The sequence below is a fragment of the Verticillium dahliae genome, genomic scaffold (genome assembly GCF_000150675.1).
Source record: "Verticillium dahliae VdLs.17 supercont1.19 genomic scaffold, whole genome shotgun sequence".
NCBI classification, from domain to species: domain Eukaryota; kingdom Fungi; phylum Ascomycota; class Sordariomycetes; order Glomerellales; family Plectosphaerellaceae; genus Verticillium; species Verticillium dahliae.
In genome coordinates, this window is record NW_009276939.1 from 298,048 (window position 1) to 324,007 (window position 25,960).

A 25,960-nucleotide genomic window follows, 5' to 3' on the forward strand; every position below is an offset into this window, starting at 1 on the left:
GCCTTCTTTCTGGGCTAGGTGGCCCCTGATATGCCGCTTAAGGACATCACTATTTGCATCAAGACGATCGGCATCTCATTAGCCCCGCTACTCTCAGACGCAGATGGTATCCCGCAACCCCGGAATTCGAGCTGACTTACCCGCGCGCAAACTTTTTGTTGCAAAGTCGACAAGTGTAAGGCTTCTCGCCGGTATCTGTTCGCGCCTTCCTGTGAGCCAGATGTCACGGTCTCGAGTTCCGCGAGTGCCGCGAGTTGGGGGTTGAAATACGGGACCTCTCGTGGCGCTTCAGATGTTCAATCTTGGAGAAGCTGCCGTCGCAGTATGAACAGGTTCGAGCAGGCATGAACGAGGACCTGAATAGGCGGGAGTTCTGAAGGATTGGTGGATGTATATCTCGTTGCAAAGGTTGGTCGAGGCTGTCGGGGGGAGAGCGTAACGATGCTTGCCGGCGCCGCAGACCGAGCGACCGTGGACCTCCCACCCTACTTGTACAATCCGTCGCCTCTACCGAAGTAGAATGGTCAGGGGGCTCCTAAGGCGGGGAACGTGGGGAGACCCCTAGATCCCTGGCCTGACATCGCCCCTACTGCAATTGGACAGTCTGGGGGGCGTCATGCTTGTCCTGAGAGGGCCAAGTTCGAACTCTATTATGGATCGAGACCGTGGCTTGGGCGCGAGGTCCCCTAAAGGACTCCTTCAGTGCAACGGACATTGGCGGTAATCATAGCCGAGCGAACCGTGGGATACTTGATTCATCCCGAAGGACCGTCTGACTTTCTCACTTGTTTTACTCCCGGTGTTTCTAGACCAACACCCAATAGCCCCACTGGCACAAGCTGAGCGCTGTGAATCGATCGGCAACTATCTCGTCTTCACCGTCTCGGCGACTCCATGTTTACTACTCCCTTATGATCAACGATGCTACCCCATGTCCTCCACTGGTTGGCGAAACACGTCAGCCGCTACCTCAGAAAATTCGAGCTGGGGGGATTCAATCGACTTACCTTGTGCACATGCTGACGATCCCCAGCTCGCGATCGGATCGTTCCAGCTCAGCTAGCAATGTAGCCGCCTGCCTCGCCCCTGTAGCCGCTGTAGGATGCCCAAGCGCAATAGCACCCCCATTCGGGTTGACCTTGTCGACGTCGAGTCCTAGGGCTCGAAGAACATAAAGAACCTGGCTTGCGAAAGCTTCATTGATTTCAAGCACGTCGATGTCCTTCAGTTCAACTCCGGCGTACCTGAGCAACGCTGGAATGGCGAGCGCCGGTCCAACGCCCATCTCGTCCGGCTCGCATCCCAGCACTTGCGTCCCTGCAAAGCGACCGATGGGTCGCAGCCCCCGGGAATCGGCCCATGATCGCCGCGCGAGGATGACTGATGACGCCCCATCTGAGATTTGCGACCTGCGACTTTTGTTACTTGGGGGGAAACAAGCACGCCAATTGTTTGTCTAACTCACGAGTTGCCTGCGGTGCTGGCACCATCTTCGGCAAACGCCGGTTTCAACGTCCCAAGCTTTTCTCTCTTTACGCCAGGCCTGATGGTATCGTCACGCGAGATTGTAAACCTTGTCGTCTGCTTTGTCCCATCAATTTCGACGGGCGAGCTGTACGTGACGGGCACGATCTCGGAGTCAAACTTTCCCGCGGCCTGTGCTGCCTCTGCCCTCTGGTGGCTCAGAAAGGCATAATCGTCCTGATCCTCGCGTGAAACAGCGTATCGCCGCGCGACATTTTCCGACGTGATACCCATAGGAAGCAGACAGTCGGTTGCATGTTTGACGGTCGAGGCTTGAAGTGAAGGCGAAACGTCAGTCGGACGGCCGCGGGAGGCGTAGTTCTTCGACATGCTCTCGACGCCACCGGCTAAAGCGACGTCGATTTGGCCCGCCAGGATAGCATGCGCCTGGTGTGTTATGGCTTGCAGGCTGCTAGAACATTGCCTGTTGACGGTGTGGAAGGTTGTCGAAACGGGGAAGCCGCAATCGTTCAGCGCCATTCTGCCTGTCTTGGAGAATCCGAGCTCGGCGAGGACGTTGCCGATCAGAACATCTTGGACGTCGCCAGGTTGAATGTTGGCCCTGCGCGTAGCTTCCCGCATGACCTAGAGGCACGAAGTCGCGCTTGTCAGTTCCCGCCAGCTGGGTACCGGAGGTGGGCGGTTGGGTTTCCTCTTACAGGTCTTAGAATATCCTCCGGCCAAGCATCCTTGAACCCACCTTTGAAAGCTTTGGTGATCGGGCTTCGCACAGCCGAGAGGAATACCACGTCATTGGGGCTTTTCTTCAGTATGCTCTGTCCAACTGCTCGGAACGCCATTTTTCTTTCAGCTACAGTTTAGTGATGGTCGGGGTTTGGCGGGTTTCAATATTGGGAGAAGACCATCAAACAAGCAATGGGTCAAGCTTCGACTGATTTACAAGCTTGAACTTTCCTGGGAAGGTTGATACAGGTAGGTACAGGTATAAGTCAAACTGCCGATGGGGCTAGCAAGCTCGGTGAAGTCGGGCAGACGATGCTTCCAGCCCATGCGTGTGGGCAGCGTGGGGGAGTTTCGTGGATCGTCCAGGCGGGAGCTGAACCCCACATGGACGCATCGAAATGTCGATTTGGGCGTCACCACATCATGGAATGGTGAGGCTCGCCGAACGTCATGTGGAGTCGGATGTGGACTGAAAGACTGCAGTGCTTTTTATCATCCCGTCGTCCCAGACTTCTGAGGCGCGTGAAGTCCTTTTGCGACCCTTCCTGCACAAGAAATTTTGCCCATTTCGACGCCGTGCAGACTTGATCAAGACAGTCCTCGGCGAGTGCAAAGTACCACCAGATTCAACATGGCGACCTGGTTCAGCTCCGAAACATCTCACCCTGCCTTCGACATCAAGTCAACGCCCACTGTCAGCTACGGGCTACCATTTCCTGAAGCCTGCGCCGTTCATGTCAATGGCAATCTCTCTTCCCACCGTGTATACATCATCGCGTCGGCGAGCTTGACACGCAACACGGATGCGCTGGACAGGTTGAAAAAGGCGCTGGGTGACCGGGTTGCGGGAGTCCATGTCGGAATCGGTTCCCACACACCGATCCAAGAACTTGTTCCCATCATCGCCGAGGCCAAAGATCTCGGCGTCGACTGCCTAGTGACTCTCGGCGCAGGTAGTATCACAGATGGAGCCAAGCTCATCAGATTTGCGTTGGCAAACAAGGTCTATTCCGTCGCCGACATCTGCTCGATACGGGGAGAAAGGCCACACAACTGGATCCAACCCAGTATCCCCCTGATCTGCATTCCGACCACGCTCTCTGGAGGTGAATATCAAGCCATCGCCGGCGCTACCGAAGAGAAGAAGCAGCAAAAGATGGTGTTCGACCCCATACGCGATCCAGATCTCGTCATCCAGGATCCCGAACTCTGCACTACAACTCCGGAACGCATTTGGCTCAGCACAGGTATCCGAGCCGTCGATCACTGCGTCGAGACACTTTGCTCTCTACTGAGCAACGAAGAGGCAGACACGTGGGCCAAACGAGGGCTCGAGAGGCTAGCGGGGGCGTTGCTCAAGTGCAAGCAAGACCCAAAAGACCTCGAAGCTAGGCATCAGTGTCAGACTGGTGTCGTCGAGGCCATGAGAGCCGTCTCCTGTGGCGTCCCTTTGGGCGGAAGCCACGCCATAGGGCATCAGCTCGGCCCGCTGGGAGTCTCTCATGGCGAGACGAGCTGCATTCTGCTGCCGGCTGTTTGCTCCTTCAACAGCCAGGAGCCGATCAACGTGGAGAAGCAGGCGGTTGTCACCCAGATTCTGCGGGAGAGTCAAATAATATCTGAGATGCTCGCTTCGGAAGATGTTGACCAGTCGAAAGCGGATTTGGCTACGATTCTGGATATCTACTTGCGCAACCTGGGCATGCCGCGCACGCTGGATGACGTGGGCTTCAATCCTAACAAGCTGGACATGCTCGTCACCAACAGTTTGACAGATCATTGGATCACTACAAACGCCATCCCGATCACGAAAGAGAGCCAAGTTCGGGAGATTTTAGCTATGGTTACAGGCTAGGCCATTCCATACGTAGCAAATGATAATCCCATGCAACTGCAAGAAATGACTGTCTCCAATTCACAACATGTGCCGAACGCCCTGAATTAGCCATCACATGGACCCTTAGGTTGAGAATCATGATCTCATGCGAGTGCCTGCATCGGGGGTTGAGCTTGGCACCTGTTCTGGACCCGGCAATAACCTGTAGCATGCCAGCAGGAAACCATGCTAACCAGTACCATAACCAGGGTATCGGATTTCATGAATCAGAAGCATGTCGCTGACTCCATGGATCATAAAGAGCATGGCTATTTCGGATCAGGTGCCTCTGCCAAGATTCACTTCTCCATCAGGGTTCCCTGGGATGCGTATTCGTGTGATGTGGGACGTGTGGGAGGTTCGGATGTGGGACATGTGGGAGCATGTGGGACGAGAGAGCACACATGTGGGACACACATCAGCAGACGATTCGGAGGGTTGGTGACTTGAGCCAGCGTGTTCCGGGCGGCCCAGCGCGCTGGAACGAACTTTCCCCAGGGGAGCTTAGCGCTGTAGAGGCGTGCGTCAACCGCCCTCCCACCCAGCCTCTGCCTAGCCTTCGCTTGTCGTGGTACAGATGAAGCACAGATAGTGCAATCTAATTAGATTTAGCATCTTGCTGCATACCTAGCTGCCTTCGGCATGTTGCTGACAGCAGAGACACCTAGTGCCGACATGATTCAATAGTCATGATATTCAGTAATATTGAGTTGCAATACAACATGTTCCTTTAACCATCAAAGTGACATTCATGATGACAATGGTGATGAACGCCAAACTGGTCCACTGATGGGTGTTGGCACATTTTTAAACATCTATGTAACCCGCCCTTTACCGCGACGCCTGAGTCCATGCATAAGAATGAATGGGGATCCTACTTATACTTCATATGTTTTGAGGTCAGGGGACACATCAAAGTCTGCCTCGGTTTTGGCGCGAAGCTCATCCAGCGACACATCCTCCACCTTTTCAACCAACAACAATCCTTTCGGGGTAATATCGAACACAGCGAGATCGGTGATAATTCTAGACACGCACTTGCGTCCAGTCAGGGGGAATGTGCATTCTGCGGACAGAGTCAGCCTGTAGTCACGATCTCATGGCATGCTCGAGCATTTACTAACGTTTGAGAATCTTGGGGTTGTTCTTCTTGTCAACGTGCTCCTGCAGACGCGACGGGTTAGTTCTAGTTGAACTTCATGGAATATACAGAAGTATCGTCACATACCATTGTAACAATGACTCTGGTCTTCGAGTTTGCAACGAGATCCATGGCTCCGCCGATGCCCTTGACCTTACCAGGCAGCATGAAATTCGCGAGATCTAAAATGTCAGAAGCTGGAAATACGAATCTTTTGGAAAAGATTTCCAGCACTCACCTCCGTCTTTGCTAACCTGCAAGCCGCCCAGCATGGTCAAGTTGATCTTGCCCGCGCGGATCATGCCGAAACTCTCTTGGCTGCCGAAGAACGACGCCCCCTGATTGACCGTGACTCCCTCCTTGCCCGGGTTGATCAAGTCAGGGTCTTCTTCGCCTGGATTGGGATATCGGCCCATGCCCAGAATACCATTTTCAGATTGCAAGACGACCTCGTTGCCCTCCTGGATGAAAGCGGGTGTTGCGAGAGGCATGCCGATGCCAAGGTTGACATACATGCCATCTTTGAGCTCTTGAGCAGCTCGCTTTACGATCCTGATCCTGCGGCCCGCGCCCTCTCCTGCTCCAGCCACTATGAATGAGTTAGCGATATTGTGACAGCCACGATGGCGGTTAGTATTGAGCCACTCACCCGACTTGAGCATCTCTTCTGGAGACTTGTGGTACGTCAGCTTTTCAATCTTCTTCTCTTCGGTGCTCTTCGCCACCTGGTCCACGTAAATGCCTGGAATATGGACGTCTTCAGGTGCAATCTCGCCGACTTCAACAATCTCATCTGCCTCGACAATGGTGAAACGGGCATTCTTGGCCATCGACTCGTTGAAGTTGTTCATCGCTCGTCGGAACTGGCAGTTGCCCATACGGTCTGCTTTGTGCACTTTGACGAGGGCGACATCTGCCTGGATGGCTTCCTCCAGGACGTACGGCTTTCCATTGAATACTCTTGTCTCCCTCGGTGTAGACATGGTGCCCACTGTTCCATCTGTGTTGAATCGGACCGGCATCTCTCCAGTTTGAACTACGCAAAAAGACTCTTAGCTGATGATTCGAGCTACAATGCTCAAAATGCGACTCACTGATTGTGCCGTAGCCCGCAGGCGTGTAGAACGCCGGTACACCGGCAGCGCCACTGGCAATCTTTTCCGCCATGGTTCCCTGGGGTGTGAGCTCGAGATCCAGTTTACCAGTGAGGTACAGTTTCTCGAATGTCTTATTCTCTCCGATATACGACGCGATCATCTTCTTGATCTGGCCGGTTCCCAGTAGTTGACCTTTAAGGGCGTTAATGAATGAAGCTGTTGGATTGCATCTCACATACCCAGCCCGACGCCTGGCATGCCGGCATTGTTAGAAACAACAGTTAGGTCTGTGATGTCTGGGCGATCCCGCAACGCGTTGACAAGTGTGTTTGGCACACCAGAGAATCCGAATCCGCCGACGAGGACCGTAGAACCGCTCTTGACTTGACCAATGGCTTCGGATGTTGATTTGCACAGTTTGTTGATACCAAAACAAATCCGGGTCGACGATATGCCTCTCCTACTTATAGAGGCACCAACACTGGGGGCGAAGATTCGTGCTCTATTCATTGTCGAACTCATCATTGTGGACGCTGAACCTTTGAAAGACGAAGGGCAAGATGCGACAGTTGGCCGGCTCATGAAATTGGTCATACAATTGTTGAGAAATGTCACATGGAACCTGTCACCAAAGTTTTGTAGCGACTTACGGAGGCCAACATCGGGAGCTACCCCACCATCAACACCATCGGCAAAGTGATGTGGGGTACTGGCCCGCATGCCGGAACTCCGTCTCCCCCACTCCCCCACCCCTCTTCATGAGCTTCACCCACCACGAGGCTGGTGGCATGAAGTGCTCGTACGTGCTTTGCGGCGTCTGTGCCTGAAAGATCGAACCGAGGAGCCATATCGTTACACCGATCAACATGTCGACGTCCAGTATCGCAACGAAAGTGCTCAACCATCCGGTGTTGGGGGACGTACAGGGCGTGCTTCTCGAGGACGGCAACATCGACCAATTCCGAGGCATACCATATGCAGCCATATCAGCAAGATGGACAGACCCCGTGATTCAAGAAGGAAAGCTCAGTACGGACCTGTTTGATGCGACGCAGTTCGGACCTGCCTGTCCTCAGGGGGCGGGAGCCCAACGGGCGGACGTAAACCTTGTCGGAGATCTCCCTGTGGTGGAAAGAAACATTGAAGAAAATGAGAATAACTGTCTAAACCTGGTGATTACCAGACCTTCGCAGCTTCCACCAGATACCAAATTGCCAGTGATGGTTTGGTAAGGTGCCCCAGAACCTCAGCACCGCGGATATCTCGCTGACAAGCCATAAAAGGGTTCATGGGTTTGTCGCCCTGTTTCATTTCAGTTGTTGGCGAAAGTGGCCTTGAGAACTTGTGTATGAATGTCGGTACTGATCTGAGTTCAGAGGCGCGCTCTGTCTTGGAAGTAATGCCTGGCCTCAGTATGGTAAGCGAAGCTCCGGAATCAACATAGCCATCCAGAGCTGAAGCTTACGCTCACGCTACGAACCTCAGACCTTGTCAAGTTTGTCAGACATTCCCTCGATCATGGAAACCCCATTATTGGTGTCTCGATCAAGTGAGTTGCGATTGCTGGTTCATCCACTGTGTTTTGGCCGGCGCGCTAAGTAACCTCTAGCTACCGCGTTGGAATCTTCGGGTTCTTAGCTTCAGCACAGGCTGGTCTGCGGGGAAACTATGGACTAAAGGATCAAGCTTGTGCTTTCAGATGGGTATGGTGGGATGATGCAATACTTCTCAACACGAACTGTACTGAACCACATCCTCGCAGATTCAGCAAAACATTGGGGAATTCGGCGGTGACCCTGGCTCGATCACCGCCTTTGGAGAATCAGCAGGAGGAAGTGAGTATTGTATCGGGAAGGACGCTTTCACAGCTTAAAGGCGACCGCTGACGCAAGACCAGTTACTCTCTCCACGCTCCTGGCAACGAGCGACCCTTTATTCCATCGAGCTTTGTTGATGTCTGGTGATATCACAGTTCGGAGGCCGCAGTCAATGGCTTGGCAAGAAGCAATGCTCAGAGAGAACCTTACGTATCTTGGACTGGACGACTCAGATCTAAAAGAAGTTATCAACAAGCTTCGCTTGCTACCGGCATCTGATATTGTCCAAGTAGTGCCGATGGTTCAGCATTGGAGCGCAACTTTGGATGAAGACTTCCTCCCGGGGCTGCGTGCGGCAGACCTCACTATCACGAACACGTGGTGCAAGAGCATTTTGACAGGGGACATGGCTCACGACGTACGAATATATGGCTACATCTCCTCATTGCAAGACAAAACTGACGAACCGCGCCATGACAGGGCACCATTCTACGCTCGCGGTACTTGGATAGAATGGATGCAAAGGAGGTGACAATTGCGGCATGTAACGATATTCTCGGGTCTGATCTGACCCAGAAGGTCCGGACAGCGTACTTGCTTGACACCGACAAGGCGGCAACGGGTATGCTACTGCTCGCTTCAGAACTGCGGTTTTATGCGCCAGTATTGGCAGCAGGCAAAGGCTTTGGATTGCCCCACGATGTCAAAGTCCGCCAGTATCACATGGATCAGGTCAGTTCGCCCGTGCCTGGCTTTATTCCCGGCAAGATTCTGACGTCGCGTGCTCCTCAGACAAACCCGCTTCCAGGTGGTCTACATGGGTTTGCTTCGCATGCTCTCGACATTGCATATCTACTTGGCAATTTTGAGCCTTGGCTCGCACGTGAAGACGTTGAGTTGGGCAGGCGGTTCGCTGAGGCAGTACTGGAGTTTGCGCACGACGGAAAACGAGACAGCGACGACGTGATAGCTGTGGGTCCCGAACACAAACTTCAGATCTTGTCCGCTGAGCAGTATGATGCCAAGTATCGGGACGGTCGAGGCAAACTTCTCGCAGAGATTGGCTGGAAGAAATGCTTGACATTGGGCGAGCGACTTCAGGGGTTCCCGTATCCTGAGTTGTGAGCAGAGGGCTTTAAAATTCTGCACCCAGCCATGCCCATAGTCTTGATTTGATCAGAGACTACTATCTTCTCGACCAATGTCCAAATTCTATGCCAGTATGCAGATAAAACATTCAATTCTGGTCAGGCCGTCTTGTGGTGGAACATGTGGTGAACGGGGGCTCTGTCAACCCCACAGTGCTGCCATCCCAGTAAGGTGGGACCAACCACCAACGTCCCACACCACTTCACGAGGTGGGTGTCAGCAGCCCTTGGTGTGCGCTGTTCAAAAGAGCAAGCACACTCTGTACGATCCTCATGAGAGAGCAATACACACCAAGAGAGCTTATTGGATAACATTGATTCCTTTCCTTATCTGCATATCTACATATTCATCACTCACACCATGTTCCGAATGAACCTGGGGATCCGTTCGGCCCAGGCGTCGCGAGCTTGCCTCAGAACCTTGGGAACTACACGCAGCCATGCTACAGCCACCGCCCCAGCCAAACTTCCATTAGACGGTGTCAAAGTGCTGGATTTGAGCAGGGTACTTGCAGGTGTAGGTGCATCATAGAAACCTCTAGATTAGTTCGGATGAATGCTAATGCCGCGTCATGTTGTAGCCATATTGTACACAGATCCTTGGTGACATGGGGTAGGCTGTCCTTCGACACTGAGCACCATCAGGATCTCATATACAGATTCCAGATTCTAATCGAGCTTTTTGCTTTAGTGCGGATATCTTGAAAGTAGAACATCCGGTTCGTGGTGATGATACGAGATCCTGGGGCCCACCGTATGCGCCCCGTTTGGACGGCGCCGATTCTGCTATTCCTGCTGGTGAAAGCGCATACTACCTCTCAGTAAGTTTTGAAAGAAATTCCCGAGGCATGGTATCTGACGAATCAGGTGAATCGAAACAAAAAGTCTCTTGCCTTGTCGTTCAAGGAGAAACAGGGTGCTGATATCCTGCGCGAGCTGGCAAAGAAGGTTGACGTTGTCGTGGAGAACTACCTTCCTGGCTCCCTGAAGAAGTACGGCTTGGACTATGAGACGCTGAGAAAACTCAATCCCAAGCTCATCTACGCGAGTATCACTGGCTATGGCCAGTTCGGACCATACAGCGATCGCGCGGGCTACGATGTTATGGTTGAGGCGTAAGTGTCGAGCCCTACGTCCCCTGTGCAAGCACTGACAGATTCACCAGAGAAATGGGGTTGATGCACATCACGGGGTCTCGTGATGGTCCTCCTGTCAAGGTCGGGTGTGCTGTGACTGATCTGACGACGGGAATGTACGCAACAACAAGCATCCTGGCGTCGCTGCTTGAACGGAATCGATCCAATCTGGGTCAGCATCTCGACATATGTCTCAGCGATTGCCAGGTTGCCACGCTATCTAATATGGCGCAGTCAGTGCTCATCACGAAGGAGAGAGATAGCGGGCGTTGGGGAACAGCTCATCGTAAGTCAGTCTATCTAAAACGATTCCAGCCCACCACTGACCTATTAATCAGCTTCCGTCGTTCCTTACAGGGCGTTCAAGTCATCGGACGGTGACATTCTTTTCGGGGGAGGCAACGATCGATTGTTCGCCATCCTAGCAAAGGGCCTGGGTAGGCCGGAATGGGCTGCTGATGACCGCTTTGCAACCAATTCAGCCAGAGTCAAGCACAGAGATGTGCTAGAGAAGTGGATTGAAGATGTCACTAGCACAAAGACCACGCAAGAGTGGCTTGACATCTTTGACGGCACTGGCTTGCCATATGCCAAGGTCAATGATCTCATGGACACCACTCAGCATCGTCATGGTAAGCAAAGCCTCCCCTCAACTCTAGAGGCTTCGTTGTCGGCTAGCTGCTTATTTGTTATGGTAGTGAGAGCAAGGAATATGATTGTCGAGATAGACCATCCGTCCTGTGGACCGATGGAGCTTATCAACTCGCCAGTGAAATACTCTAGATCGCAGCCGACAATTCGATCCGCGCCTCCCCTTCTCGGGCAACATACTGACGAAGTTCTGAGAGAGGAGCTTGGTTTAAATGATGCAGATATTGCCTTCCTTCGCCAAGGTGGTGTGGTTCGGTAAAGTGACCGCTACAGCCATGACATTCCTAGAAAGAACAGCATTATGCCGCCCATCATTTGGGGCTAGATCGAGTGGACCGATACACAAGCTGATTATGAGAATTTGACCAGCATTTTTAGACTGTCCATTTAATAGTACATAGATTTGCCTCACTCCCCGCCAGAAACTTACTCGTGAAGGCCCATCGTGTCAGTGCTCTGGAAAACGTTGATGAGGGGATGAATCTGTGTGAATGCTATCAGGATCACTGATCCACGCGCAGACAGTACGCCAAAAGGCACCCGGGATTACGGACCATGCTTCTGGGGACCTGCGTCTTCGGAGCTGTTTGAGCAACTTCGTGCAACGTGCATCTCCAGAAGCAAAAGAGGCGTCGTTGGCTGCTCAAGTGGCAATTGATCTCATGTCGTCACATGTCGATTGCGCTTCGTAGCTCTAACGCGCAGCAGTCAAGAAAGCTCACCCACGAGTGCAGAGCTGCCGCTGTTGCAGCAGGTGAGTGTGCAGGGCAGCGAGCCCAGAATGCGTAAGCTAAACCTCTCCTGTCGAAGGATCAAGAGGATTCAAGGTGCGCCGGGGATTACTTGCCATCATGAAGCTCACGTTTGGGGGGCGTGGCGAGAATAGCTCGCTAAAAATAGACCCCCAATGCCCTGGCAAAGCTTATGCTGTACGTTGGTCATGGAGAGACTCAATCCTTAGGTACAAATAAGAAGCTCGCCGCAATTGAGCACTAGCAGTTTTCCCACCTTTTTTCAAGCCTCGAACTGTTCAATCTTGAACGGAATCACAACTTCAAATCAGATGGGGTTTGCGTATTTACGCTCACATTTGATGGCGCGCAAGGGAACTGGATCCCCTGCGCGCTATCCCGACTACCACGCAATTGCTTCAACGATGCGACCGCAGCCGAAAACCGCGACACTCATGCAACTGCCTTTGGAGATTAGGATCGCGATTCTCGAAGAGTTATGGAAGGATGCCGGATTCGCCCAGCACATCATACACTGCAAAGGCCGATATGTGCGTGCGAGATGCGTGACCGACCACGCAGCCCCCGATGAACTCATGGAAGAATGCGCCAAGCGTAGAGCAAGCCGATTTGAAGACAAAGAGTTGTGGCAACGCATGCAATCGAGTTGGGGTAATCACTGGAGATGTGAAGAAGAGTATGGCCGAGAGGCAACGTCAAGCGTAGCCCTTGGAGATGGCAAATGCTGGAGCAACCCGTTTCTGGCCATTCTGTTGGTCTGCAAGCAGCTTTACATCGAAGGTCGCACATCCATCTTCAGCTTCGTCAACTTCGTCATCCACGACATCAACACTTTACACAGCCTGACAGCTGTTGGCGCGCCGCCGTTGTTATCCTCCATAAGAGCCTTGAGCCTTTCGATTCGGTTGCCCATCAGGCGCGAGTCCAAGATGAAGATGAGCAGCGAGGCCCATGGCACAATGAGACGCTGGCGCGAGTGCTGTGCCTCATTGAACCAAGCCGCGGAGAGAAAGACTCTGGTATCGGTGGAGTTATGGCTCGACACGAGCGAGCCGACCTGGCGTGGCGTGCTCAGCACCGTGCTGGATGGACCTGCGAGCCCATTCACTTTTGGCGAGCATCTTGCGCGAGTCCTGACAGTAGATCTGCCCGTTAATCCTGAGAAGCCCGCAGTATGGAGGAGGGTGGCTGAAATTGAGCCCCGTTTTACTGTCCGCCCGAGGGGCTGGCCGGGATTCAGGGTGGGGGACACGACAGAAAGCTCGCCTCATACCATCATACGCCTGTGGGATAGTGCAGAGCCTGGGGTCGAACAGCCAGAGCCAGTGTACAGTGTTGGCTTCTCTCATCGCAGGCCTTGGTATCTCCGGGGTAGTTGATCATATCCAATCTAAATACCCTTTCATCGTCGTTCTCGTGGATGATATAAGTGAAGGAGCTTGGGATCTGGCGGATACACGAGTCACCCTTTACGCCTGTATTCACATAGGGCAGCAAGTTATAAGAGTCCCTTTCCGATAATACATTAACAGCGAATTGGATTGCCCACTATGCAGCAGCAGCGCAAATTCAAGTGGGCCATTCATATTTCGAATAGATCGCATGAAATTTTAACAAGTACGCCATATTCCCATTGTAAGACTACATGACTAACACAGCAGAGCTACGAAAATTTGTTCAGCTTGCCCTTGTCATCCACATCATATTTGTAACGCTGAATCAAGTCAACTACCAGGGCGAAGTAGGCCAGGCTGTCTGCAAATAGAGCATTAGCAAACTTGTCTCGTGATGATCAAGAAATGGTACTTACCAGCATTCTTGAAGCTCTTCAACCTGACACAGTTCAGCCACCCATAACTGTTCCTTCCTTCCGAGTCTACCGCATCCGCAACTGCACGCAAATGCGTCAACTCATGCAGCATCGTGAGCTCAGGCGTTGCCAGAATGTCAACAGCTCCGAAGTCAAGCCCCGGTAGCTTCACCTTGACCTTGTCCCAAAGCGAGGGGTAGGCTGCCTTCTCGACGCGATCGTGGTTGAGCATTGAGTTCTTTTCCGTGCTTTTCTTCATGTAACGGGGGTGAAAAGCAATGTACTCGGGTGAGTGTTCCGGCCAAGGTTGCTCACGCGATATCGGACGCGAGTCCTTCGTGACCGCCATTGTGAAGCTGAGGGGGTTCTTCAGACTCAAGATGCCGTCTTTGTCGGTAACAGGCAAGTCCTGTGCTTTATCACGCCACTTGATGTTCTTCTCGGGGTTGTTGGGGTCTTCCACAACGTGGTCTGCGTTGCAGAAGATCTCCTAGATAAACATATGCTCTGATTAGCGAACACGTAAATAATGGAAGGAGTTCACCATGGAGTTTGCTTACCAGGTCTCCTTTGTCTCTCGCTTGCCTGTAGTCATCCGCCCAGATGTCCACGTCTTGATAGGCGTATTGGGTGACCTTTTTATAGATACCTACATCCGCGATTGTCTCATCAGTCAAACATTTCCCTGGAATCTGAAAGCTTCTATTAGATTTACTGACCATGTAACAGCCGGGCGGTGGGTACACCATCGGAAGGAAACAACTGTCTCATCTGAGCCAAGATGCGATCATCTGGCTTGTTGTTCGGATCGCCAAGGTACGGGTCCAATGCGTCGACGACCCGCTGCGATTGGGCTTGGGATTGATCCATGTAGAACTTGACCTGGTCATACATGCCGTCCTCTATGCCGAGGCGTTAATGCTCGTATTCTGAGTGGACAGAGGGGAAACTTACTGCAACTTTTCTTGTCTATGGCATACTTCCACTCTGCGACTGAGACTTGCGCCAGGGCAAGAAGCATGAGACTCTTCAACATAATGTCCAGAGGTTCGCGAGGAACAATGATGACTAGTGCTATAGGGGCTTTGGATAAAACTCTTTACTCTTCGAGGAACTTCTTAGCCAGATGGCTTTTGATTAAATACAAAACCGACATTGCCGCTCATGAATTGATTCCGTTTACAGAAACCTTCATCCCTGATGTAAGTCAGAACATACGTGTAGGGAAAGTCTTCTCGTGGGGTCGAACACTGTATAAGATCCGAGAATAGTTTCATCCATCATCAGCTCAGTGTTCCTTCCGCCGGCTGTGTAGAGCTCATGTGAGGGGTGCCGCGGTTAACTGATGTTCAACATGATCATTTATTTCAAAATCCTTGGCTGTCATTACCGCTTCCTTCAATTGTCATGGCAAAGATTCACTCAGCGCGCTTGGTTGACTTTGGGGGCCCTGATTGGGCGACGAACCTAATTTCCAACAGCGCGGGGGCCAAAGGAAGTGGCAAAAAGCGGCCGGTTCACCCCCGGGATGTCGGCATCAGGCACAATTGGGGGCTGTGTGACCATGAATAGGTTACTGAGCTCTCTGACAGGAACATTACCCCGGCTAGACCAAGCTCTAGCGCAGTCCATCACGAGAAACGGAGCCCATCTTGACTGGTTCACGAGGCGAACAATCCGGGCTGGTCTGAGTCGCAGCAAACGCAGGTTGGTGAAGCTTAATCCGCCGCTGGCTAGGCGATGTCACCCCATGCTGATGTTTCTGTCATAGCTAGGCAGCACCACCGTAGAAGCTCACTAAGCCAATGACACTTCTGTGAGATGGATTTAGAACCACTCATGATGAGAACATCACCCCCCCTGATGGTGAGCTGGTCCGCCACACCTTTGAGGCTGTGATGAAGAATGCAAACACTGTGCGGAATCCTTCATCGACGTGCGGAATATCGCAGAGAGTGATTGCATACGGAGTAAGTGCTGATGAGAGGAGGAATCGTAGAGAGAGATAGCCGGCAGAGCCATTGAAGCCTTGGTTACAAAAAGGCCACTCACTCTCCTGTATTGCACCAACATAAAGGGCAAGATTCCCAAAGCTTGACTTATCTTGTTCTCGAATTCCGTCCCCAGCCAGTTTTGAAACGTCACAGTTGCCTATGATGTTCTTGAAGGCTCCCCTTCTCCTTGCCTTTTCGGCTGTTCCATTTTGCTTAGCCCAGGATGCTTTGCCCTCTCAGACCCTCAATCCAATTGATGGTATAAGGGTCGCAGCCATTAGACCAACCGAGGCTGGCCAGATCGGCATTGATCCAGTCGATATTCCACCTGATGAGAGCATGTAAGTGGCGCCTCAAACAAGAGTTTGTCAAGGACATTGAACTAACACCAATCTCAGGAAGGCGCCGATTGGTGTTGATACACAGTACCTTACAGAGCTCGTCACGGACCAGCAGACGAAGACAGCAGTAAGTTCACAGCATCGACGCACGCCTTTCTGAGTCGTTCTTGTTGACAATGTATAGTGGGTGCATTCAGATAGCGCTTTCGGCGTTGCCACGATCACAACTAAGGGCCCGGACGGCTCGCCGCAGACAACCACAATTCCCGAAGGCTTCCGTGTGGCTATGGTTGATGGCAAGGTTGAGGTCACGCTCAGCCAGTGGCTCAAGGATAAACTCAACGGCCTGTCTCAGCAACTTCCTAGCTGTTCACTTAGGAAACGCCGGGAATGGGACTACCGCCAGCATAACGTCATCGAACGTCGGGCGCCTCCTGACATTCCTTGTGTACGCCAGCGTGTGAATCGCCTGAACCAGCTGCTTCGCGAAGATCCCGATACAATGCGCCAGATGGTGCGCCTCAATGAGCAGGTAGCCCAGGCTTCGGGCTCTGACGCTGTTGCTCTCGCAGAGAGCGAGCAGATGATGGCCTTCGCGGAAGAGGAAATCGTCTTGGAGATCATCCATGTCTACGAGGTTGTGGAGATTACCCCGACGGCTGGTGAATTGTTGGCTACCGTTGGAGAAAGCGTCCTTGGCGTTCTCGGATCCATTGCCTTCTTTTTCGGCACAGTCAACATCCTGGAGGACCTATGGAAGCTGCGTGCCGATCCGCAGCCCATGCCTTTCTTCAAGAACAACAAGCCTAATGAACCATCTGATCCCGGGTCTTGTCCCGAAGCCCAACCAGCTTGCGAGGGAGAGCGTTGCAAGGGCGGCAGCAACGCAAAGTGCACGGCAGAGTGGAAAGACTGCGATTGTCTCGTGTCGTCCGTGACGTTTGAGGATGGGGCTTTCTTCGGCGACGCCTGGGAGGCTGTGGAAGACGAGGTTTCGCAGTTTGTCTTTGGCTCTGACCCAAATGCCGATATTCCAAACCCAAAATGCCAAGTAGGGACTGGCGAGGATAACAATCTGGCAAACGTTGAGTCTGATGTTTGGTCAAAGTACGTATTGCGCCATCTTTTCAATGCAATTGCTTTCGCAACTGCTTAGAGTCGTACCCTTTCTAACACAAAGTTAGACTACTCGATAACCTTTGCGTTGGCAAGACCTTGCTCTCAGGCGGCATCCATGAGACAAAGAAGACCTCCGATGTTGGGCTCACATCGTACGAAGGGTGGGAGTTTGAGTTCATCCTTGAAATGAGCCGCGAGAAAGACTGCTCAGCCTACAATTGCGTTGATGTCTTCGGAAAGTTCACTTCATGTGCGTCAAAGCTCTCAATCCCCCGTTCCAAGATTTTCATATCCCCCGGGCGCTGGTCACGACTCCAAGGTTTACTGACACGTGTACAGGCTCATACGACTCGCACACCAAGTACAAGACCGGCGAACTCCCGCTCGACTGCGGCACTGCCAAGTACATCATGCATGACCCCAAGGACTCGGAACCAGAGCCTGATCCAACCCCCTCCCCACCGCCGAAGACGTCCCTTACGCTCCAGAACGACTTCTGCTACGGTCGCGACGACTTCGGCAGCCACGGCGACGTGCACGAGAGCTGGGTATCGCAGTACAGTGGATGGGCTTGCGCCGGCACGGCGCTTAAGACAGTGCAAGCCGGCAAGCCCGACACCTTCCTGGAGTTCTACACCGTGACCAACGACGCACCATACTGGTACAAGGTGTGGTGGAAGGATGGTTGTGAGCTTGAGGGAGGCCAGACGGAGGCATATGCTTCCAACCCGCTGATGGAGGAGAACCCAGGGCATACCAAGTGCCAGGAGATCTTGATCGACAACTACAAGAGGTGCAACAATGGCGGCGTAGGCGGGAATATCCAGGCCGGGTGCCTAGTGTATGAGTTCAAAGCTCAGCGCAAGGAGTAGAAATGCTTGGTATGGGACTTGGTTTGATCAAATCGCAAGTTTGTACTTTGTTTATAGGTGAATTTAAGGGCGTTGTCTTCAGTTTGTCCCCGGAGGTGGTGACTCCATGAGACTTCCTGGTAGCCATGCCCCTGAAAGCGTGTATTTAGTAAAGTTAGAGGCGTTATGGGCAGGAGAATACAAACCTTTCACTCTTGAACCACCTCTCAGGTCTTTCATTTTAGGCCCAATGGATTTTAAAAGATTTTTGGCAGAACGCGGCTTCCATTGCAGGTACCGAAACTGGCGGGAGAGCTGGCGTTCAGAAGAACCCCTTGAACCTCTTGAGTCGATTGTCATCTTCCTCATAAGCAGAAGCCAACGTCACCAGGCAGACTGAGTGCCTGAGATAATGCACTTATGTTCAGTATAACTATTGGGTACCATATATTTACTTGTTAGAATCGAATCAAATATGTACGAATAAATCTCCGCTCCGACTATTTCGGAGTTCGTAGAGATCGCTCCTCTGGACTGAAGACACCAGCATGATCTGAGGGACAAGTAACACCATCCCAACAAGACCACCAAGCCACTCGCTTAATTGCGAATCTTTCCAACGCCGGCGTTGTTCTTCACGTTGGTAGGCACGTTCTCTACCTTCCAGTGGGACCATGTGATGGCGCTCTTGTGCTGACCGAGCTTCTGTAGGGCTGCCTGGTCGAGGCGCACCTTGGGCACGCCACTGCTCCCAGCGTTTCGGTTCCATTCAGGGATGTAGCCGAGCGCGCTCTGTGCGTTGGCAGCGTCCGCTACCTGGCGAATATCGTAGATCTTAGCGCCGTCACTGCCACTGCCCGCAGAGACAGGCTCCTTGACGTTTTCGAAGTAGTTGCCCTCAAGTAGACTCCAAGCGTTGCCCTGGATGTCAAGGGCGTGGCCATCGATATTCTGGAAATAGTTGTTCACGACGTGGACAACGTTTGATGAGGTGCCACCGGTGCCCAGGTGGGGTGAACGGCCTGACAGGTCGTGCAACCAGTTGCCAGCAAAGGTATAAAAGTCGTTCGCGCCGATCAACAGCAAGGCCCAGTAGTGCTTGTTGTTGCAAGAAACAGACCATGACGTCCTGCCATCAAACTCGTTGTCGGAAATCGTCACCTTGCCGGCGGCGCCCCAACCAGAAACAATCATCTGGCGACCGACCAGAGAGAACTTGTTGTGGTCGATCCAGACGCGGTCAGCTCCATCGAGGGTAATAGCATCACCACCCCAAACGTACTGAGGGTTGAGCTCAGTGAAGTGGATGTTCTGGATGATGACGTTGCTCACACCGCCGCGCAGACGGAGTGCCTTGCCGCGAATGATGCCTTTGCTGCCTACACCGACGATGGACTTGTTGCTCTTGACATCAATAGGATTCTTGGGGGCGTTCCAGTAAGTGCAGGAGACCCAGGTACCGCCGTCGCATGTATCGCCAATGTAGGACTGAGGCTGTAAGCCGTTGCTGCAAGTGTTCAGGCGGCAACAGCGCGTGCTCACGCTCCCTTCTGTCTGGAGGAAGTCAAAAGTGCGGTCGATCATGATGACACGGGGTTGGCTGTCAGTTAGGTAGCTGACGAGTCTGAGCAGCAGTGGTTAGTCCCCAGGTGCATCTTGGCCAAGCCCGTAGATGAGAATTCTGTCAAACATACTGTTGGTTGTTTTGGGGGTAGACTGGTCCCGCACTACCACCGCCCGTGGTGCCAGCGGCGAAGCCGAAGGGGGTGCCTCGATGTTGGGCTACCGCCACGGGCACCGCCGCCAGGATGGAGAGAAGAGCGTAGAGTTTCGTCATGACTAAGAGTTGAGATGCAGGTTCAGCCAGATCCCTTGGACGAGGCAAGACTGTAAGAGCGGTACGACTTATATAGCATGGCCCCATCCCATCCTCTGTGCATCTCATTCTCCGGTGATCCCTAACTAAGCTGTCTACATGTCTCTCCGCTTGATGGAGTGTGGCACTCTTGGCATCTGACAAGGGTGCTGGAGAAAATCCATGAACTAGTGTCGCAGGTTAAAGTAAGTGGCACAGGTCAAAAGGCTCCGGAACAAGTCAAACGGGCAAATCTACGATTGCCCCGAATGCCGTTTTTTGCAACTACGGACCGTGTTCGATCACCACTGCATGCTGCCGAGTATTTCTCCGGTAGCTGCCTCGGCATGCTTTCTCAAAAAGGCAAACAATTCGCATCCATCATGTAGCCCAGAGTTGGGGGCTGCCGCACAATTTTCAGCCCTGCAATGTAGTTCAGGCATGGCAGTTTTCAGCGACTCGCGTCTTGTGATAAAGATTCGGATTTCGGAGATTGTCCTCGAACCTGACCGGTGCCCCGTGCTTGGCTTTAAAGATATCGTCCGAAGTAATCGCCGCATCCCCGCACCCTGCATGTGTTCGTTTGAGATGTATATATTGCCTGGCATGAGAGATCACGGGACATATTTTCTGCCTTGCCACAAGTCTTCCATGTGATATAACCTACAATACTATCTACGCCCGTATGCAGCACCAAAGCATTGTTGGCCGTCTCACGTGGAAAACTTGTGGAAAGGCAAGCAACAGGCAAGCAGGGAAGTAAACTCCATGTATCCACCTTTGACTTGGCCATTGGCCGCCACGTGTCGAGGCCTTGATGTGTGCGTCCTGAGTTGGGAATCAATGATGAGTCCAGAACCTTCCGGGCTCAGAATGGCACTTGGCTTAGCAATGTACTGAGTTGCAGGCAGCAAGCTTCCGCAGATGTGTCGGATAATCATGCAAAGAAGTGTTCGCCGCGACGGCCTTATCAAGCGTCTAGTGATCAACGCCCGGACTGTGTTGCAGGAATGGCGTAAAACGGCATCAAGAAAAGCCCCAATAGCATCAACTTTTAAACAGGCTTAAAAGGGTAACTCTACCTGCACTTGCTACACTCGAGAGCGCAGCCGTGGCGGGTTACACCCTGGATGGCTCAGAGCGTCAACACTCATAACTATGGTGAAGAAGGCCGCGTGAAGCAACTGGCCACGCGGGGTATAACGGCCCCGATCACACAGCGGAAAACATGCAAGCCCGTTCGTGGACTAACACGCTACTTGAAGAGCCAGTAAAAGCCCCTATCTATACTTGGTAATCGATAAAGGGAAACTACGTACACATTTCCCCTCTTTACGTATAAGGCAAACCTAAAACAATCATAGATGTGTGGCGTCTCAAGCCGGCTACTCCCGCCAAGGAGGTGCGTGGCTGATAGCCTATAGGTAATCGACATGCACTTCCCGTACACACCGGGACACGTTAGGATAGCCCAGATCTACGTCGAGGGCGCGGATAGTATCTTCCGCAACCTAAACCGCTACTTCTAAGGGTCGGTACGGATATGCCCGGTCAAGGCCTCCGGGACGTATGCTATAGCGATCGAGGCACTCCGCAAAATCTAGTACGGGGAGCAGCTGACGGTCCACTTTGGCCACATGTTTCTGCGGGACCAGGGCGCCCGGTGCGAGTGCGAGGTGCGCGTGAGTCTGGTGTCAAGAGATCTCACGCGCAGGACTTTGAAGCAGCCGCAGCAGGCGATGCCGTCCCTGAATCAGTCGCTGATCCAGCTCAAGTTGGTCTTTCGTTATCTATGAGAGAGAAAACGGAATTCCACACGGTCTACCCATGATTCTGCTACTCGCCGGCTTTCAACGGCCACCGTACGACCAACCCCGGTCTTTGTTTGGCCCCGTCGCCCGTCGCCCCTGACCCCCTCTCCTCAACCCCCGCTTACACATTCTACTTTGCTCTGATGATCTCGTAGTTGGCACGCATCAGCAGCTGGCAGGTCTCGCCTCCCTTAGACGACGCCCTCCAGACGCCGTTGAAGCTACGGGCCCTTTTCTGGGTCCAGTCGGCGTCGTTACGGATGTTGGGCTGCCGATGTGCAGCTCCGGGAAGCTGCTGGCCCTACTCGCCCGGTAGAGGGCGTTGGCGCCCTTGTTGGAGCCGGCGATGACCAGGCTCTGCCAGCGGCTGTGGAGCATGAAGCTACCGGCCTCGCGGTCGCCCCAGCGGTAGAAGGCCTGCACGCCTCCCGACGTCGGCCGGTTGGGGCCCGTCTGGCTCTGCCTCTTGTGCTTCAGGCAGGTTTTGCCGCCTAGGGCTCCGCGGTGGAAGAAGACGTCCTTGCCGACGCGAACGCTCTGTCGTTTGGTGAGGTCCTCTTCGTCTACGTCGTCGTCGTCGTCGTCGTCGTCGTCGACCGCCTCAGTGGAGTCGCCGCCGTCGTCGTGCGCGATGTAGTTGCGGGCGACCCAGATCGTGACGTGATCCCCGTCGTCACGCTTCATGAGGGAGTGCCTGTTCACTGCGAGCGGGGCGGTGGTCAGTATCTGCCAGGAATGCTGCCAGAATCAGGCAGGATGATGGAGCTCACTCTCCGTCAGGTTGACGCCGTGAGCATCGGCGAGCTCAAGGTCACGGGGCCCCAGGACGTCGTCGCGCTTGAAGAGGGTCGTTTCTTGCAAGCCGTGGGAGAGGTCATGTCGGCGTCTGGCAGGGCCAAGGCCATGGTCGTGGCGGCGAAGAGGCCGGGGAGGAGGATGGATTGGAAATGCAGCGCGGAACGTAGCTGAGAGGGGAGTGATCAGGTGATGGTGATGGTATGCTGTCGAACAAAATTATGGTTTTGAAGTCGGGCATCGTGGCACTTTATACGCTTTGCCGTCTGGTTTCCTAGTCTTCTTCAGTTCTCGGGACCCAGTCGTCGTCCGGGTCGAGTCCTATTGATAGAGTGGCTGGTCCGGCGGGCTACATGCAGTGACAGCGAGGGTTATCCCTTCAGAGATCAAGGGTCCGGGGACTTCGGGCCAGGTGATAATTCTGGTAACATGCTGAAGACGGTTCATTGATGTTCTTGGCGTGTAGGAATGTATGGGCCGAATCCGTCTTATCCGCCCCCAAATGCGCGTCGCTGGACAATTATCGTCGTCGACGCAACGTGTTGGCCATTACTGTTTGTGATATCGCGGGATCCGGCAGGGCTGCCCAGGTGGCCAAGACTGACCTAGAGGCACCGCAGCAAGTCTCACAAAGTCCAGCTTTGTGCCGCCAGTGGAAAGGTCAACTGAGCCGCAATTTACGTGACTCTTGAAACTGTCGGATGCTCCTCATGTGGGGCATTATCGGGAAAAGGCATCATATCCAAAGCACGAGAAAGCTATGGACGTTGTACAGTAGTCTGATCGCAAGTTCTCTGTCTATCGTCTTCGTCCTAGTCATTGCTCCCGCACGAGGGATCGTAAATTGAATGCATCCAGTGTCTGAGTTCTTGAAACCATTGGGGTATTACTTAATGTAGTGCATAGTGTCGAAGTGAACCGAATGTAGAGGGGGACTCTCGGTCACCCTTCTCAGAAGATGGTGGCATCAGAGGAAGCTACGAATGTAGGTCTGGAGGTTTGGAACAAGAACAGATCTGATTTCTGGCCCTCCACAGCCCATATATACGCCATCCCGAGATCTCCAGCCCCTAACCAGCCTTCTGTCTCGTGGTTCCGCAGGTGTCTCCCCACAGTCTTCAAATGAACTGAAGAAAGACAATGAGTGCTGCTAGATGTTGTGTCTGGGCAGGCATCATGTGCAAGCACACGCTGAGGCAGATTAAAGAACGGCACTTGCCAGCCAGCGAAGTGATGCACGTCTGGTGAGATGCGCCTGCTCGTGATAATCGATACGACCAGGTGCTGAAGCGTGGAGACTCATACACCGTGCTGAACCGATTTCCGAAGTTGTCATGAGTCAATTTCCTAGTGCGGCTCGGCCTCGTCCTGACATCTGTACTCAAGACAACGCAAAGTCTATCCCCTGCACGTCCTCAGCCGGTCTAAATCTGGTCGGGGCGCTTCTAGATCTCATGACACTAATACCGCAGAGCTGCCTTCCTCCCTATCATGCACTTATGTGGCACAGGAACTGGGGACTGAGGACCGAGTACTAACACAGAGGTCCAGACGTTCTGAAGAAGACGTCCATGCAACACAGCAAGACTTAGATCATATCGAATACGACCTTGGAACGGAAGCAATACTGCCGGTCTCTGCTGCGAGGACAACGCGCCGCGGGGGGCTTCAAACCACATGACTGATGGCTGTAGCACTCTATGAGTATATTTTCAGGAACTTTTGTTCTTCGCTAGACATTGAGGCGTCACGAATGCAAACCGTTATTGGCGGTAAACATTGACATTCGTCAGCGGAGCCAAGCTTTCCGGGGCATGCTTGGCTTGACCTGCAGGTTCAACGCAATCTCCATTCTCTTCGTCGGTGTTGTGAGACGAGAAGAGTATGTTGAGGCTGAATATAAATGATATCGCCAATTCATTGACATGCGTTCTCATAAGCGAAGCACCTGCAAGTCATATCGGACGGGCGCACGCAACGACCTTGGGGACTGCGAACTTTAACAATATCACTCTTTCAGACACTGCCACTACAATCGCAGACTGGGATCTTGTTTGATAAATAAGCCTGTCCGCCGGGGGCTCATCTCGAATGGTATGCGCAAACTCAACACCACCACTCACGACTTCATACTTCTGACACGATGAAAACAGCCGTCGTGCTTGGGCTTCTGGCGCCCTTCGCCTTCGGAAATTGTACGTTTTGGGCACGCCAATGAACTGATTCATTCTCTAACCACATAAGAATAGATCTTTTTCGAAGCATCACAGTAAACCGTGGGCGTTCGGCCGACTGGGAATTCGTTCGTGAGACCGCCAACAATCCCGTCAGTAACCCCATCGAAGACGTCAGCTCACCACTCCTGGGCTGCTATGAGAAAGTGGGGCGCCCAGTCTCGGATGTGCAGACTGTTGCACCGGGCACTCGCATCAGATTTCCCTCCAGCGCTCCGATCGGGCACCCCGGTCCAGTGCTTTTCTATCTGGCTCGGGTGCCGGATGGCCAGGATGTCATCTCCTGGACGCCCACCGGTAATGTCTGGTTCAAGGTGGATCAGTACGGTAACACGCCCGGAATGAATAGTCAGTTCGCTGTCGAGATGACCGAGATCTCCACGATAATCCCAGCAAGCCTCCGCCCTGGCAACTACCTTCTCCGCGCTGAGCACATTGCACTCCACTCCTATCAGAAGCCTCAGTTCTCCCTCGCTTGTGCGCAGCTTCAAGTCACTGGCTCCGGCACTGATTTCCCGGAATCATTTGTCTCCTTCCCAGGGGCATACAAGGCTGATGATGCTGGTCTGTTATTCGACATCTACACGAGCACAACCAAGTCGTACCCCTATCCCGGCCCAGCCGTATGGGTTCCTTCAACCCCACCACCACCACCACCCCCGACCACGACTCTCGTAACTCGCACCACAACTGCAGTCCCCCAGCCAACGGGTCCGGTGTGCGCACGCTTGTGGGCCCAGTGCGGCGGCCAAGGCTTTGTAGGGCCAACATGCTGTGCTGCTGGGACGTGTATCAAGCATAACCAGTGGTTTAGTACTTGCCTGAACAGCTGAGCCGATCGTGTAGAGGGTAATAATAGCTAATCGCGACATTCCGGCACCATCGAGCTGCTATTTCGAAAAGCAAAGGGTAGTTTGGGTGGACTGGTCGATACGTTATGGTACTCCAGAAACGTGACAGAGTCAGTTAGAGTGCCCCAGCACCTTCATATCAAGACGTCGACAATTGTGCCAATTTCGTTGAGTTAGCCTTTTAGCACCGACTTGGTAGAGAGTAATGTTGAAGGTTGGATCACGCTGAAGCTAGCACCAGTTCTGTCGAAGTCCGAAGAGTTGCTCCCTCTGGAAGTATTTATTTAAATAGCAGCCAAGGTTTCACAAGCGACTGGATAGCTCCTTCGCTAAGGCAGCTGTATCGCCTCAAACATCGCTACGTCCCCACAAGTGAGCCGATCAGTGCATCGCTTCGCTTTGACAGCCCTACGGAACGTACCTGTGATCCCCACAGGTGCATGTGGCGCGCTTTGACACTTCGGTCTGATGAG

General features: G+C 53.0%; 11 protein-coding genes across 11 annotated transcripts; 6 read left to right on the forward strand and 5 right to left on the reverse strand.

Annotated features, from left to right (window-relative positions):
• Positions 1–561: 561 nt before the first annotated feature.
• Positions 562–2,324, reverse strand: VDAG_08146 (3-ketoacyl-CoA thiolase; the record flags this gene model as incomplete). The annotated part of the gene is made up of 4 exons (XM_009657523.1): positions 562–586; positions 1,008–1,409; positions 1,466–2,109; positions 2,184–2,324. 4 exons carry the CDS (start codon positions 2,322–2,324, stop codon positions 562–564), a joined length of 1,212 nt encoding a protein of 403 aa, XP_009655818.1.
• A 515-nt stretch (positions 2,325–2,839) lies between these two features.
• On the forward strand, positions 2,840–4,063 carry VDAG_08147 (maleylacetate reductase; the record flags this gene model as incomplete). Its single annotated transcript, XM_009657524.1, has 1 exon — positions 2,840–4,063. One exon carries the CDS (start codon positions 2,840–2,842, stop codon positions 4,061–4,063), a length of 1,224 nt encoding a protein of 407 aa, XP_009655819.1.
• Positions 4,064–4,962: 899 nt separating this feature from the next.
• Positions 4,963–6,580, reverse strand: VDAG_08148 (succinyl-CoA:3-ketoacid-coenzyme A transferase subunit A; the record flags this gene model as incomplete). The annotated part of the gene is made up of 7 exons (XM_009657525.1): positions 4,963–5,150; positions 5,209–5,248; positions 5,313–5,407; positions 5,464–5,814; positions 5,875–6,261; positions 6,320–6,514; positions 6,562–6,580. The coding sequence occupies 7 exons, from the start codon at positions 6,578–6,580 to the stop codon at positions 4,963–4,965; spliced, it is 1,275 nt and encodes a 424-aa protein (XP_009655820.1).
• Positions 6,581–7,188: 608 nt separating this feature from the next.
• On the forward strand, positions 7,189–9,264 carry VDAG_08149 (uncharacterized protein; the record flags this gene model as incomplete). The annotated part of the gene is made up of 6 exons (XM_009657526.1): positions 7,189–7,550; positions 7,767–7,871; positions 7,932–8,025; positions 8,085–8,157; positions 8,295–8,557; positions 8,620–9,264. 6 exons carry the CDS (start codon positions 7,189–7,191, stop codon positions 9,262–9,264), a joined length of 1,542 nt encoding a protein of 513 aa, XP_009655821.1.
• Positions 9,265–9,648: 384 nt separating this feature from the next.
• On the forward strand, positions 9,649–11,333 carry VDAG_08150 (formyl-coenzyme A transferase; the record flags this gene model as incomplete). Its single annotated transcript, XM_009657527.1, has 8 exons — positions 9,649–9,804; positions 9,869–9,900; positions 9,979–10,108; positions 10,233–10,402; positions 10,453–10,509; positions 10,658–10,713; positions 10,762–11,055; positions 11,194–11,333. The coding sequence occupies 8 exons, from the start codon at positions 9,649–9,651 to the stop codon at positions 11,331–11,333; spliced, it is 1,035 nt and encodes a 344-aa protein (XP_009655822.1).
• Positions 11,334–11,433: 100 nt separating this feature from the next.
• Positions 11,434–13,205, forward strand: VDAG_08151 (uncharacterized protein; the record flags this gene model as incomplete). The annotated part of the gene is made up of 2 exons (XM_009657528.1): positions 11,434–12,003; positions 12,138–13,205. Exons 1-2 carry the CDS (start codon positions 11,926–11,928, stop codon positions 13,203–13,205), a joined length of 1,146 nt encoding a protein of 381 aa, XP_009655823.1. The 5' UTR covers positions 11,434–11,925.
• A 349-nt stretch (positions 13,206–13,554) lies between these two features.
• VDAG_08152 (uncharacterized protein) lies at positions 13,555–14,672 on the reverse strand (the record flags this gene model as incomplete). The annotated part of the gene is made up of 5 exons (XM_009657529.1): positions 13,555–13,577; positions 13,637–14,126; positions 14,197–14,285; positions 14,356–14,538; positions 14,591–14,672. 5 exons carry the CDS (start codon positions 14,670–14,672, stop codon positions 13,555–13,557), a joined length of 867 nt encoding a protein of 288 aa, XP_009655824.1.
• Positions 14,673–15,164: 492 nt separating this feature from the next.
• VDAG_08153 (uncharacterized protein) lies at positions 15,165–17,962 on the forward strand (the record flags this gene model as incomplete). The annotated part of the gene is made up of 7 exons (XM_009657530.1): positions 15,165–15,343; positions 15,468–15,606; positions 15,805–15,971; positions 16,029–16,098; positions 16,156–17,078; positions 17,156–17,340; positions 17,430–17,962. 7 exons carry the CDS (start codon positions 15,165–15,167, stop codon positions 17,960–17,962), a joined length of 2,196 nt encoding a protein of 731 aa, XP_009655825.1.
• Positions 17,963–18,541: 579 nt separating this feature from the next.
• Positions 18,542–19,778, reverse strand: VDAG_08154 (pectin lyase; the record flags this gene model as incomplete). Its single annotated transcript, XM_009657531.1, has 2 exons — positions 18,542–19,565; positions 19,636–19,778. The coding sequence occupies 2 exons, from the start codon at positions 19,776–19,778 to the stop codon at positions 18,542–18,544; spliced, it is 1,167 nt and encodes a 388-aa protein (XP_009655826.1).
• A 1,959-nt stretch (positions 19,779–21,737) lies between these two features.
• VDAG_08155 (uncharacterized protein) lies at positions 21,738–22,643 on the reverse strand (the record flags this gene model as incomplete). Its single annotated transcript, XM_009657532.1, has 4 exons — positions 21,738–21,842; positions 21,866–22,308; positions 22,378–22,493; positions 22,618–22,643. 4 exons carry the CDS (start codon positions 22,641–22,643, stop codon positions 21,738–21,740), a joined length of 690 nt encoding a protein of 229 aa, XP_009655827.1.
• Positions 22,644–24,545: 1,902 nt separating this feature from the next.
• On the forward strand, positions 24,546–25,398 carry VDAG_08156 (uncharacterized protein; the record flags this gene model as incomplete). Its single annotated transcript, XM_009657533.1, has 3 exons — positions 24,546–24,597; positions 24,652–25,259; positions 25,333–25,398. 3 exons carry the CDS (start codon positions 24,546–24,548, stop codon positions 25,396–25,398), a joined length of 726 nt encoding a protein of 241 aa, XP_009655828.1.
• Between the last annotated feature and the right edge of the window lie 562 nt (positions 25,399–25,960).